Source organism: Cucumis sativus, chromosome 6, assembly GCF_000004075.3.
Source record: "Cucumis sativus cultivar 9930 chromosome 6, Cucumber_9930_V3, whole genome shotgun sequence".
NCBI classification, from domain to species: Eukaryota; Viridiplantae; Streptophyta; class Magnoliopsida; order Cucurbitales; family Cucurbitaceae; genus Cucumis; species Cucumis sativus.
The window spans coordinates 1,254,935-1,270,184 of NC_026660.2; the positions used below are offsets into that span (position 1 = coordinate 1,254,935).

At 33.8% G+C, this 15,250-nt stretch overlaps 1 protein-coding gene and 1 long non-coding RNA gene across 2 annotated transcripts; both read left to right on the forward strand.

Moving 5' to 3' along the window:
• The first annotated feature begins 1,372 nt into the window (after positions 1 to 1,372).
• On the forward strand, positions 1,373 to 6,918 carry LOC116404794. Its single transcript, XR_004217871.1, has 2 exons — positions 1,373 to 1,790; positions 6,436 to 6,918. It is a non-coding gene; the product is annotated as an uncharacterized LOC116404794 (long non-coding RNA).
• A 3,525-nt stretch (positions 6,919 to 10,443) lies between these two features.
• Positions 10,444 to 15,250, forward strand: LOC101216395 (protein SMAX1-LIKE 7). The gene is made up of 3 exons (XM_011658112.2): positions 10,444 to 11,864; positions 12,588 to 12,831; positions 13,109 to 15,250. The coding sequence occupies exons 1-3, from the start codon at positions 10,693 to 10,695 to the stop codon at positions 15,020 to 15,022; spliced, it is 3,330 nt and encodes a 1,109-aa protein (XP_011656414.1). The 5' UTR covers positions 10,444 to 10,692; the 3' UTR covers positions 15,023 to 15,250.

The following is a 15,250-nucleotide window of genomic DNA, read 5'->3' on the forward strand; positions in this document are numbered from 1 at the left end:
ATTGAAAATGTTTTTTCTTAATAGATAATAAAACTTAGAAATCCACGAGTGAAGTTAATGTTTATAGGCTTAATTTTTCAAAAATACAATAAAAATAGTTATTAAAAAGTCAAACCTAAACCCAATTAATTCAACTAGCTAGTTAAAAGCGTACAACAATCAAGAGGGCATAAATTTGAATATTTTCATTTTCATATGTTGTTAAACTAAGAAAAAATACACTAAAGAAAATGCTATCAAATTTTAAATATTTTTTTAAAAACTGTATTGGTCTTATTTTGATATAACTTTTTCGACATATATCTAAAACAATTACTTTAATTGTATCTAATTTGAAATCTAGTAATACACATTTATTATTACAATAATTGTGAAGATGAAAAAAGAAATCTACTTCGAGAGCGGACACCATAATATTCTTTTTTTTTTTTTAAGTAATGTAAAATTAGAATGAAGGATGAAGAGAAAGTGAGATTATGATGTAGAAGAAGGTCACATGGGAAGTAGAACCCACCTTACTTTCATGTGGAGAGTTTCAACACTAACATGAAACACCAATAATCTTCATTATAACCTTACTTTGAGCATTGATTTGACTCTATACCCCATGTGGGTCTCTTAATCATTCTATGTAACTCCCTCACTTTCTTTTTCTTCTTTGGGTTCTTTCATATTATTGCTATTCTGTTTTAGAAAAATAAATTAATTAACAAATTACACCACTACCTTTCCTATCTATTTCCATCATAAACTTACTCTTTCAAATATTGCAATACTACTATTCAGGTTTCATAAATGTTTCAAATTAATATAAAAATACATTAAAATTTTAGATAATCATTAAAACCTGAATATGAATAGCAGTGACATGAAATTGGGGTAATATGTAGTTTCTCTTTTATTCTAGGTCGTAGACACACTATTCAAAATTTCAACTTTTAGTCCGTTTTTATATCCAAAAATAGTTTAGAAACGTCTATGAAGGATGTAGTTAGAAATATAACAATCAAATAAATAGACTGATATACATAGTTCTATTTGTAATTTTTTTTAAATGTTTGATATTTATTATCCCTCGAATTGGTGTGTATTGCAATTGAGCTTTATAAAAAGTTTTAAGGAAATATTTTAAGTAAAAAAACTAAATAATTTAGCCTTGGAGATATTATTAGGATTTATTAGATTATGATGTATTTGATTTGTTTACGAAAGGAAAATAAAGAAGCTAAGCCCAAATATTAGAGTTGGGATAGACTCATGATGTCAAGCTTGGGCTGGGCTCTATCATATTTTAAGCAACTTTTTTCTTGTAGAGTCCAAATCTTTGTGTGTCTCTATGACCCAAAGAACATATACAATTTCAACTCATATTATCAAAGAGATCATAACTGTGGTGGTAACCAAACAAAATGTATGTAATTAAGGATTCAATCTAGTTTCTCCTCTTTCAAACAACTGCTGCAGAAGCTGTATGTATGAACATGGGTTAATCACTATTTATATTGTGTTGGAGGGTATCCAAGCAAGGTTGAAGATTGATGTTCAATTCAAACAAGGCTTTCTAAATATATATATATGCGCTCATACTATCCTTTTAACCTGTATAATTGATGAAATCTGAATTTTCCATTTGTGGAACGAAGGGAAAAGAAATGTGTTCTAATGAATTCTAACCAACTCGTACGTGAGGCAATTGAACAGAATTTTTTTTAGAACTGATCTATCAAATTGCTCTGCGTTGATTAGAGATTTTTTGAAGACGGAATGGAAGCCGCCGGAGAAGCAAGAAGGTTAGTATGTCTTTATGTTATTTCTTTATTATTATTTTTTTATGGTTATCCAATTAGAGATTGGAGCTTTTACTGCGTCTTGGATCTTGTTCCTGTTAACTGATACAATTATGTGAAATCTCTGCAACATTGAATATAATTTTGATATGCGAATTTCACAGGGAAATATCTAACCCTAGAATCGGAGGATTTTTCAACCAAAGTTATTATTTGATTCGTTTTTTTGTCTCTTTGTTTGTCTCACTTTACTACTTCGAAAGTTGAAAAGTAAAGTTCGATTTATGTTCAAAATGCTATGTTGAAGTGGGCAAAAACTTTTGAAAAACGAGAAAAGAAATCGCTATTAAGAATTGGAGTCTGAATTCAAAGTGTAAGTATGTCCAAATCAGGGAAGGTAATGGAGTAAGAACCAGGTTCTTCCACTAAGCACAACACACATATATTTACTATTTATGGTAAAATCTAAAGATCAAGACAAAGTAATCCACTCAGACACCCACCAACCGCACCTCAATATCCCCTTCTTGTTTCCCTTTTCAATTTTTTTTTTTTTCCTAAAAGAATTTTCTCCCTTCCATAATTTCAACAACTTTATAATTTCTTCTTTACGTGGAAAAGAAAAAACTTTTTCCACAGTCCAGGGATCGCTTCCTGTGCTTGGACAGAGTCATACGCATCTCCTACTCAGGAATAGCCATCCCCACATACCATAATCACATAATTGAAATTCCTGTTTCTTTCTTCTTTTTTTTTTTTTTTTGGGGTGGGGGGGATATTATTGAGTATTTTGCTAGACTTTTTTTTTTTGTAGTGATTGAAGCATTATAAAGCATATGGGTCATTGGTGGGCCAAACAAGCAGGCTACCAGCATATTTCTGTACTAATTTAGAAAAGAAGATACTAGTGGGAAGAGGTTCTTCCACTGTTCTATGTAGAGATTAGGCTAGGCTTTGGTGCGGTTAATCAACTCTACCCTAAATTATTTGCTTTGTGGAATATACTTTATTACTTCACTTTTTGTTATTTCTGACCCCTTTTTTTTAAGTGGGGGAGTTTATTTTGTTCAAATTATTTACAACTATAGTAACTAAAAGAAAAATATACCTTATGCAGGTTTGGGTAGTAGTGATGCTTAAGATCTTGTTTGGTTGTGATTCAAATATACATGATATTCATTGAATAGAAAAAAATGTGTTTGAGTGGAACATTGAATTCTTTTAGAATCTATTTCAATTATTATGGTGAGTTTAGAAAACTTATAGATTTGATTTCTGTATTCTTTATTTAAATTTTTCTAGATTATTTTATTGAACGAACTTGATAAAATAAAATTACTTGTGTCAAAATAAGATATTAGGATTAAGTTTAAATGCTAAAAATTAACTAGTTTTGAGTTGTGATATATAACAATGAATCAAAGGGGCCCTTTGGCCCTTCAGTAAACTGGCATTGTCATTTATGATTTTTAAAAAAGGTGTGGAGTTGCAATGCCTTTTGCCTTAGACAAGGTTTGACTATGTTTTACACTTGATGGCACAAATGCTAGTTAATCTTATGACACTCATCCTTGTGTCATAGGTTACGTCTTTTTATTTAAATGCAATGGCCAAGGTTGTTCATGCCAATTCGCCTAAGCTATATTTCCATGCCACACATCGTTCTTCTTTTATTTTGAGTTTTTATGCTCAAGTAATTTTGAGTTTTGGCTAAGGCGTAGTGGCTATCACCACTTTTGGCTATCACCACTTTTGGCATTCGTATGTGCTGTAATTATGTGTCAGAAATTACTAAAGGGTGGAACTAGCATCTAATTGCCCTTCTTACCAAAAACTACCAAGCTTGATTTTCCCCAAGCTTGTTTTGATGGGTAGATTGTAGCTCGGTCATTATTGCCTAGTGGGCTATTCTGTTCAAAAGTTCATGAAATTTGTAGTCGTTGGTGTCATGTCAGAAATAGAACATCCATTTATAGCAAAGATGGATTTTCCAACTATGACAACCTTGTTCCTAACGCATTACGAATCAAAACAATTACTACAATACCAAAGAAATTCTGCAAGTGTCAAAAAAATATAAAGGGAAATGAAAGAGTGCAGTCATATCCACCACCCTTTATGCGACAAGCACGTTAAATCATGGTGCTGGGATTGCATAATTTCAGATGACACGGGGTTGAATATATTTGTGGCCACTTTGACCAAAATTCATAATTAACGGAAAATTGTGACAAAACCTATTGAACAAATTTGGATAAATTAATTTATGGACTATGTTTATCTAATAAAGTAGGGAACAGTACGTATATCGATTCAATTTTTTTTCCTTATTGGTGTTTACCTAGCCTGTAGAATGTTTTATACTTATCTTAACGCAGTTCTGTAGAACTACTTGAAACTTCCATTTTACAAGGCTTATTCGCCGGGTCTCTTGATTGATGTCTTTGTTTCATTTTCCATAAATTCATAAACCTCTAAGCGTGCACTTCAATATGAAAGCCATTTTCACTTACTTTTTTCTTATATCATATTTCTTTCTTTTTTGTTCATTTAGGCATCGGGACCTATTCTTCTGCACGACCATTGGCTTTTTATGAATGTTTTCCCACTGAAAGGCTAAAACAGCTTGTTCGTTTGACACATTTGGACTTTTGTTTCTCTTAGAATTAACCTTAGACCTTAGTACATGGAAATGCACATAGAAATGTATGATCAGCACTAACCATACTGTTCAACTATTGCCAATAAATTGAGAGTAACTATTATTCTGCTATTTCGAGTATCATTTATAGGAAACTAAGGATCATGGAGAAATGAAAGTGTGATAAGCACGAATAATTGCCCTTCCCATTTGTTAATGGTCCATTTACTACCAGATATACACCTTGTATTACTCTCTAGCTGTCTTTTTAATTGACCAATTAGACGTTTAGTAGTTGGCAATCTGATTGAATAACATAACTAATTGGAAATTGGCCACTTGCAATTTTAATGAGAAAGTAGATACGTATGAGAGTGAGGAATAAAATATTTGTGCATTAGTGGACGAAAGTCAAATCCCATCACTCTTTATTGGAAAAAGCTTATTCAGTAATGATGTTATGTAGTTTTCAACTGCAAAAGTGAGAGTAAGGTTGAATATCTTCCCAAAATATTATAAAATTCTATCATCTTTTTCTCTTAATTTTATTTGTTGAGTGGAAATTTATTGAAAGGGAATTTCTGCAGTGTTTCTGGTCCCCTAAAGAAGCAACTAATCCCTCTTTTAATTGGGACTTTATTTTCCTCGTTTTATTGTCTAGCTCTTGCAGTTTCTGGTTGAAAATCTTATTTATTCAAATGTTTAAAGGAGGGATTGAGGCCAAGAATTTCTGATGTTCTTTTGCCTAAGATCTAATTGATAGAACACCGGCAATATACCTTTAACGAACATATGAAAGATTGGAAACCCTAAATATATTCTTGTTTGTTTTTTTTATAGTAGAGAAAACAGATAGAAGATCAACATAAACAGCTAACTTGTGTAAAAGCTAACTGCTCCATATATATGGAAATGAAGTTGAAGTTGGATATTAGACTGTCCATCCAAATGTGTTTGTTGGATTTTCTCCAAACTTTTCAACTTTCTTTCTTCTCTAATATATTTATTTATTCATTTATTTTCACAGCCCCACTCGATCTCCTTTAACATGGCATTATTGAATATTGCCATGAATGACAGCTACTGCTGCAGATCTGCATAGTCCCCCCTCCACCTCCACCTCCCCCACCACTTTTCAGCCTCAAACTTCTTTTGAGCACTTCATTCAGTCCTTTCAACTCCACTATTGTTGTCTGATGCGTAGAGAATATGGTTTCATGAGGGGGAATTCATAGCTTTTTTTGTGAGATATAGCTCAAGAGAATTAAATAAGTAAAACCTTCAGGTTAAACCTACCTGATCAACCTTTTCATTTCTTTTCTTGTGAATGGACAGTGAGAAAATGACCAAACTTTCAAGTGAGTTAACATATTGTCAGGAACAAGAATCCAGAACAGATTGTGTAGGTATTTGTATTGTGAGACTTTACCAAGGCTATATATATTTGTCTCTTTCTGTTTATCTTACATATATGCTTAAATTTATGGTATTGAAGATCTCATTTGGATTTCTTTTTCCTCCTTGTTGTGGGTGTGTGGTACTTTGTAGACCTGGTTTTTCTGTTCGAGTAATAACAACTCGACGTTCAATAGGTGCCAGTTTTATGAATCAGATTGTTCCCATGATGAAGTGTGTGAAATAAAATGAAACTTGCTCCCTTGTTGGGTTAAGCAAACAAAAACGTTTGTTATCCCCATGTCCTGGTTTGTCCAAAAAATGAAATAATAGGATTTACTATTTGGGTCTACTTAAACTTTAGTAAAACTGAGTAAGCATTAGTTGTTTGAATATTTTAGCTAATTGGTTGGGTGATTTTGGGTTCAATTTCAATTGCTTAGGCAGTTGTACTTAAAATTCAATCAGACTACCTTAATTATTGACACCTGATAATTATGCACATAGATACAAGGTAGAAGCAAAGCAGAAAAGGTATGAAAAAAAAAGAGGGAAAAAAGAAAAAGAAAACAACGTGTAGCTAAAAGCCAAATGCTTTTTTTTTTTTTGCAGAAAATAATGCAAAGTCTTGTGGATCCTCTATTCCTAGAATCTATCTTTTTCCCATCTCTATCGCAGACTGATTACTTCCACACACACTTTCTTTCTCTCCAATTGCTTTAGTGGGAGCAGAGAACCTATGAATTTATATTTGGTTAGCTTCTATGCAGAATAAATGTACACTGCTGCAAAAGTGGAAAATACGTTATACCCTTTGTTATTGCAAAAATTATATGCTTAGGATTTTTTTCTCCCTTTATGGGATGAGATTCTGTAGACTGAGAGTTTGATGATGAGTTGTTGGAAGAGAGATAATTGTTTTAATTGGCCCTACATCTTTAATAACTCAAACATCAGTAGCCAAAAAGATGCATGTGGACTGCCTGAGATTGGCTATTACTTTGTATTTGAAGTGCGAACTATAATCAATTGTTTTTCATAGATTTGAGCAGATATCATCAATTAATGGGATAAGGATCCGTCCTTTTTTGCTTAGTTTTTGGTTAAAGGGGGCTTGATTTATGTGTTTTGAGAATTTATGCATAGTGCTTTGTGTGTAAAGATACACATGCGTCAGTATTTTAGAAAATTATGCTTATGAGAGTTAAAATGGTCAAGACTTGAAAATATTTGAATGATTGTTTATAGTTATCAGTTTTTGATGTAATTGGTATTCGTATTTATGCTCTCTTTTTCATGTCGTTGATATGATACATATAGTATTAGTGTAATAGATAAAAACATCAATTACCATTCCAAAAGTTGATGGTTTGATTCTTCACTTCCAACAAAATCGGAATTAGAAGAAAGAAAAGTTACATGATACGATTCCCTTACAACTTTTTCTGTATTGCCCACTAGAATTTTATCCATTCATGGGAGACCACGTGTTCCAGTGAAAAACTTATTACATTGATTATGTTTTTTGGTCTTCATTTTCCTTCCCTTTCCTCTAAAGATTTGCTTTCTGTAAAAGTTGAGACACATAGGGCTAACTTCTTCCTTGCTCTAATTTTCGTGACTGTATAGTGTCTAAATTTTTTTTCTGCTTTAATTTTTAAATTGTAAGAACATCTTGAAGGAGACTGTTTGTGTTACAGGTTTACAACGCATAGGTAAATATTGTTTTTCATACATCATGACATTGCTTTATATATGTGTGTGTGTATTTGGAGAGGAAAAATAAATGAAGAATTTGAGTGGTTGAGTCAACTCTATATAATAATATATATATATATATATATTAAAAGATTAAGGTGAGCAAAGATGGAGAAGAGAGAGAAGAGGGGGATTGGTCATTGGGAGTTTGGCTGAAAAAGGTTAGATCTAAGAAGAGGTTGTTTGGTACATTGAGGGGAACTGAAAAGGTTTTGGAAAAGTGATAAAAGCACAGGAAAGGAAAGCAGGTAGGAACAAAAAAAACACATCAAATCAAACACCTTTATAAATTTAACCCCTTCCTCCTTTCCTTTCTCACATTATCATCCCCACATGTTACTCTCTAATTCAAGGAGTGATTTCGCGCGGAAAGAAAAGAGTAAATTCCTTCAGTATAGTGTACTAGAATACAGTAAATAAATAAAGGGAGTTAGAAGGTAAGATTTAGGTGATAGAATATCTAAGTCGGCCTTTATTATGAATCACTTTTAAGACGAGTAGGACGGGAGAAAAAGAAAGAAAAAGAAGGGAGAGGAGGAGGGGGGGTCCATATTCCAAAAGAGGAGGTTTCAAAATGAATTAAACCCTATGTTGCATATGAATGGAATGTGTATGGTGGTGGTTGGAATTGAGAGTGTTACTTTCTGAATTGTGTCACTTTCAAGCTTTTTTTGAATAATAATTTTGTGTGGAGTGAAAAGGAATATGAATATGATATGATATGAAATGATATGAAGGAAGAAGAAAAAAGAAAGGGAAGGGTTTTACTTTAGTTTTAGTTTAAGTTTAAGTTTAACTTTATAGTGTGTTGTGTATGTGGGTTGGGGAGTGGGCATAAACAGCAACATGGAATACCGAGTTGGGTACAAGTTGGTTGGTGAGTCAACTCAATGAAGAAGCACCCAATATAGTAAACATCAAAAGTGAAATAAAATTATATAAGAGTGTAGGCAGACACTGAGTGTGACTCACCAATGTTGTGTGTCCTCTTGGCCCCCACCCCTTAGTTGGTGGATACATTACATTACACCATCTTTCCTTTCATCTCTCTCTCTCTTACCACTATTTCTATGATTGAGAATCACTACCATCTCTCATCTCTCTTTGATATTTTGTTGCCTCACCTTAATTCTATTAACTGTGTGTTTTACTTTAATATCATTCTTCGTTCATATGTTAGGTCTCGTTTGATAATTATCTGCAGTCGTTTGGATTCTCTACTTTAGTTTGAGTAGAGTGAGCTATTACTCTCTACTTCATGTTTGAGACTTAAGTTATAATAGATTTTATTTTTATGATTGAGAATCATGTCACCATCTTCCCTCTCTTAACTATTTTGGCCTAGCCCTAATTTTGTCAACCCTGTTTTATTTTAATGTCACTGCATTTGATAATTACTCCATGCATGTTTGAAAGTGATACAACAATCTCAAAAAAAGATATTTAAGTACAATAAACTTTGTAAAATTAATTTTTATGGATACATATTGATGTTTGGTTTCAAGCATCTAAAAATGGAAAAATTTATTCTTAAACATAAGGGCAAATTTGGTATTTTAACAAAGGAATAAAATGAGGGTCAATCACTTCCTAACTAATTATTGAAAAATCAATTTAAAATGAGTTTAGATTTTTCTATAATCAATTTTAATAATTTTCAAATATCTAATATTTGAAAAGTGATTTTAGTCATTTTAATAATTTTCAAATATCTAATATTTGAAAAAGTGATTTTAGTCATTTTAATAATTTTCAAATATCTAATATTCGAAAGAAAAGTGATTTCAGTCATGTCAAAATTATTGTTAATTGTACACTTAGATTTTCTTCCAGATATATAATTTGTTGTTAGTTTCCCATTTTAGAAACTACTGCTTTAAGAATTTAAAATCTGAGTAAAAAAAAAAAGTAGATTTGATTTTTTGTTTTTTAAATATTAAACTTACAAGCATTGCTTCCATTAAATAAATTTCTTTATTTTGTTTTCACTGTCTATCTATTAATGTTCCAAAAAACCAAATAGGAAAATTGATTGAAAAAAAAAAAAGCAAGAAATTAAAGTACTACTTAAATATAATAATATTAAGCTTATAAATCTATCTTTAGCTTTTAAATCTTTTTTTTTATCGATAACTACTTTTTATTCATATTTTAAAAAAGTCTAGTCAAAATTAAAAAATAAAAAATAGTTTTTAAAAACTTTGTTTTAAACTTTTTCAAAAAACTAAAACCAGTTACTCCCTAATTTTTTTAAAAGTAAATTATTTTTAAAAGTGTTTGATAATTGATAACTTCCAAAATTAGAAATGAAGTTGGAGAAACCATCCCAAATTTAAAATTGGACCATCAAACTTATAAAATTATACAAATAGTATTTGATTATATAAGAATATTAAATTATCATCACTTTTGTGTTTAGACATTTTAATTACGGTTTAGAATTGGAGGTGTTGTTATGGAAGGGGTGAGGATGTAATTAGAATTATGAGAGGCAATTTTTGGGATTTGTGGAAGGGTTTAAAAGAAAAAAGAGAAGAAAAAAGAAAGGTTTGTTTTTAGGGAAATAGTAATAAAATTAATTAGAGAAAAAAATAAAAAGTGAAAAAGAACGAAAATAAAAGTGAAAGGGAGTGAAAGATCTTGGCGTAAGATATGTAGAATCTATGCCATCCTAAACCCTTCTCCTCTCTATAGCGTTTCTTTGTTGTCAAAATGCCTTCTCAATATCCCTATGGCCCCCACTTATTGCTCGGGTCCCACATTTCACAACCATTGTCATTCCTCTTGCCACGTCATCCCCCCTTTTTCTTTTCTTTTTTATTGTGTATATATATATATATATACACATTTCATTTATATTTGGAATTCTCTCTTCTTCTTACAATTTCATCTCATTTTCTTTTCCTTCTCCAAGAAACACTGAGAGTGAGTGAGATAGAGGCTCTTTCTTTTTCTTTTTCTTTTTCTTTTTCTCAAAAACAGAAAATAAAAAATAAAAAAAAAAGAGAAAAAGAAAGTTGCATATTATTATTGTTAAAAGGAAAAATAATAATAATAAATATTAAAAAAAAAAAAAGAATTTGATATCTTAAATTTGTATGCTCGGCGGTGATGCCAACGGCGGTAAGTTTAGCTCGGCAATGTTTAGCACCAGATGCAGCTCACGCGCTGGACGAGGCGGTGGCTGTGGCCCACCGCCGTGGACATGCTCAAACGACGTCGCTTCATGCCATATCCGCTCTTCTCTCTCTCCCTTCCTCCGCCCTACGCGACGCCTGTGCACGCGCCCGTAAAACCACCGCCTATTCTCCTCGTCTTCAATTCAAAGCACTCGAGCTCTGTCTCAGCGTCTCTCTCGATCGAGTCCCTTCCACTCAAATCTCCGATGACCCTCCCGTTTCCAACTCCCTCATGGCTGCCATTAAACGCTCTCAGGCCAACCAGCGCCGTCAGCCCGAGAATTTCCATTTGTATCACCAACTATCTCACCAATCCTCCATTGCTTGCGTCAAAGTCGAGCTCCAGCATTTCCTTCTCTCCATACTCGACGATCCTGTCGTCAGTAGGGTTTTTGGTGAAGCCGGATTCCGGAGCTCCGAAATTAAGCTTGCCATTATTCGCCCTTTTCCTCAGCTTCTTCGTTATACTTCTCGTAGTAGAGGCCCCCCTTTGTTCCTCTGTAATTTGATGGATTGTTCCGATCCTAATCGCCGGGGTTTCTTGTTTCCACTTTCTGGATTTCGCGATGGGGATAACAACGACAACAATCGCAGAATTGGAGAGGTTTTGGGGAGAAACAGGGGAAGGAATCCCTTGCTTGTTGGAGTATCTGCTTACGTTGCGCTCAAGGGTTTCACTAACGCTATTGAGAAACGAAACGATAATTTCTTGCCGGAGGAACTTGCCGGTGTTAGAACTATTTGTCTTGAGAACGATTTCTCTAGGTATTTATCTGAGAATTCCGAAATGGGGTCTTTGAATATGAAATTTGTGGAAGTTGTACAGATGGTTGAACAATCGCCGAAGCCTGGATTGATAGTGAATTTCGGAGATTTGAAGGCATTTGTTGGCGAAAATTCTACTGATGATCGAGCAAGCCATGTTGTTGGCCAATTGAAAAAGTTAGTCGACGTTCATGGTGATAAAGTTTGGCTGATCGGCGCCGCTTCAAGCTATGAAACTTATTTGAGTTTTGTAACGAAATTTCCTTCGATTGAGAAGGATTGGGATTTGCATCTTTTGCCCATCACTTCTCTTAGACCTGAATCATATCCCAGGTCCAGGTTAGTCTCTAAATCTTTCTTAGAACTTGATTTAAACTTTTTCATAAAGACCTTGTTCATGAATTTTAAGGACTTAAAAGTCAATACTGGAGTAGTTCAGATATAATAACAACCTGTAGGGAGAAGAACAGTTGTTTCATTATTGGATCATTCTCCTTTTCTCTTTATGTTGTAATCTGCCATACACATAGTGAAATTTAATTATTTACAAATTCATATGTTTTGTTGTCTAATTTTCTGTTTTTTAGGGTTTCTGGAGGAGCATCACTTAAAAATTTGATTAAAACAAGATTGCTGATGGCATATAAAAAATTGTCTCATATCTCTTAAGAGGCTTTTATTTTATTTTATTTTATTTTTTAATTACAAGCTTTGGTATGAAGTGTACCCCAACTTTACGGATCACGCTTCAATTCTCAGAAGTCTGATCACACTAAAAAATAATAATAATAATCCTCATAGAAATATGGTGATCTCTCTCTTTTTTTCCTTCTAAGATATCATAGATATATTGTTAATATGAATATGAATTTAAATAAATACTGATGATGAAGATTCAACTTACTTAAGAGGTAGTAACTAGTCAATTAGTACTTCAGATATCGATGTTTTCTTCTTGAGAAGAAGCCAACTTTGATCTTTTTTCTAAAATTTCCATTTTCTGTTTCATTTTAATTATATTGTATCTTTGGATCTTATAAATTATCCTATTGATCATTACAGTTTGATGGGATCATTTGTACCACTTGGTGGATTCTTTTCCACACCTTCTGATGCAACTATCCCTTTGAATGTTTCATACCAACATCCTTCTCGCTGTCTTCAATGTGACAAAAGCTGTGAAGAAGAAGTAATTGCTGCTTCAAAGGGTGTTTTTACTCCCCCGCTTTCCGAGCAGTACCAATCTAGCCTGCCTTCTTGGATGCAAATGACTGAGCTTAGCAACTTCGATGCATTTGATGCAAAGGTGAGTGTTTGCTTTCAAATTCAATTATCAGTTTATAAAGGAGTTCAGTATTCCGATGCTATGACAGTGCTTTTCATGCTCTAAGATATGTTTGTTTTAGATAGAAGCTATATACTTGTCTATTTCTATACTGTTTATTTCACACTCTTCATGGTGCTTTGGTAATCGAGGATTTTTATAACAACCCATTGCAAGGACGGATGTGTAGTTTAGTTTAGACTTTAGAGAATCCTGTACATTTCTTGTGTAAAAGCTAGTTCATATGTCTTCAGTGCAGACCAGAGATGATGGACTGGTACTGAGTGCCAAAATTGCAGGGTTCCAAAAGAAATGGGACAATATATGTCAGCGTCTTCATCACGGTCCACCATTAAAAGAAGCACCCATGTTTCCAACGGTTGTTGGTTTCCATGCCACTGAAGATAAAAGGGAAGATGCTGCTGTCATCAACTCCAGCACCAGTGCCTGTGCTTCATCTCACAAGGATTCACCCACAGATTTGAACTCCAGAAACTTCATGGATTTGCCCAAGGTTTCTCTCTTGAGATCAAATACTTTTCCTTTATCTGGCAAGGCGAGTAACGAGAATTTCCTGTCCAAACTTCAGGAAGGAACACCTAAAATTGAAAACCTTGAGTTAAGGAGCCGCAACTCTCCTTTCAGCCTGTCCATTTCCAGTGTGGACGATGAAAATCGAACATCTTCCCCATCTGCGGGTTCTGTGACAACAGATTTAGGATTGGGGATAGTTTCTTTGCCTACAAGTTATAAGCTGAAGAAACCATTAAATCCTAAGAGTGCAGACTTTCCATCTGACTTGTCAGGCTGCTGCTCGACAAATGTTGATTTGGTTAATGGTAGAGTTTGTAATGGCTTCACACCATCTTCGTCCTGTTCCAGCTCTCCTGAACAAAGAGGACAGGTGAATGCTATGGATGTCAAGTCACTCTTTCGATTGCTCAAGGAAAGAGTTTTCTGGCAAGATCAGGCTGTGAGTATCATTAGTCAAACAATATCCCAACGCCAACGCCATGGATCTAATTTGAGGGGAGACATATGGTTCAACTTTGTGGGTCCTGATAAGTTTGGTAAAAAAAGAGTTGGTATTGCAGTTGCTGAGATAATGTATGGCAATAAGGATCAGTTCATATGTGTTGATTTGAGTTCCCAAGATGGGATGGTCAATCCCAATACCCCACGAGTTAGAAGTTACAGTGCAGAATTCCGAGGGAAAACTGTTCTCGATTTCGTTGCTGCTGAGTTGAGAAAGCAACCCTTATCCATTGTTATGCTGGAAAATGTCGACAAAGCTGAACTTCTTGATCAAAATAGATTGTCACAAGCTATTCAAACTGGTAAACTTTCAGATCTGCAAGGAAGAGAAGTTAGCATTAAAAATGCGATATTCATGACAACGACAACGTCTTTGATTACAGAACATCAAATAACTTTCCCCAACAAGCAAATGCTGAAGTATTCTGAAAAAAGACTCTTGAAAGCAAAAAGTTGGCCATTGCGCATACAAGTTGCTTCAAGCTTTGGAGATCAAACAAACCGAAGCAAGACGGTCTCTGATACAGAGAGAAAGAGCACTCCTAACCCCTTCTTTATGAGCAAAAGGAAGCTCAATGTCATAGATGGATCTTCAGATCATCATGAAATATCTGAAATGGTGAAACGGAGTAATAAGACGCCAACGTCAAACAAATTCCCGGATTTGAATCGGCCTGCTGAAGAGAATCCCCAACATGACATTGATGGTGATTGGACTGATAACGACTCCACTTCTGAGATCTCCAAAACATGGTTACAAGAATTTTGTAACCACATTGATCAAGTAGTAGTTTTCAAGCCATTTGATTTTGATGGTCTTGCTGAGAAAATTCAAAAGGACGTTAAGAAGATATTCCACAGTGTGTTTGGACCAGAATACATGCTTGAAATTGACTCGATGGTCATGGAACAATTGCTTGCAGCTGCTTATATTTCATATGGGAACAAAGATGTTGATGATTGGATGGAGCAAGTTCTAAGCAGAAAATTCTTAGAAGTAAAAAGAACACACATACTCTCTTCTTATTCCATTATCGAACTTACTACATGTGATCAGGAGCTTTCATTGGAGGAAAAAACAGCAGAAGTATGTCTTCCTCAGAGAATCATTTTCGATCCGAAGTCATGTTCTAGCTAAGATGTAAAATGTAGTGTCATGTAATTTAGTAAAACCTTGCTCAGCCTGTAAATCCCATAATTTTGTTGGGTTTTCTTTTTCCAGTTTATGTTATGTAAGATATGATATGTAGTTGAGTGCTGAAAGTTCAACAAGTTATTAGCTATTCACCATTGTTTTTGCTTGCATTTTTTCCCCAGTTTGATGTTTGGATTTCAATGGATTCCACAAGGATTTGCATTGCACGTA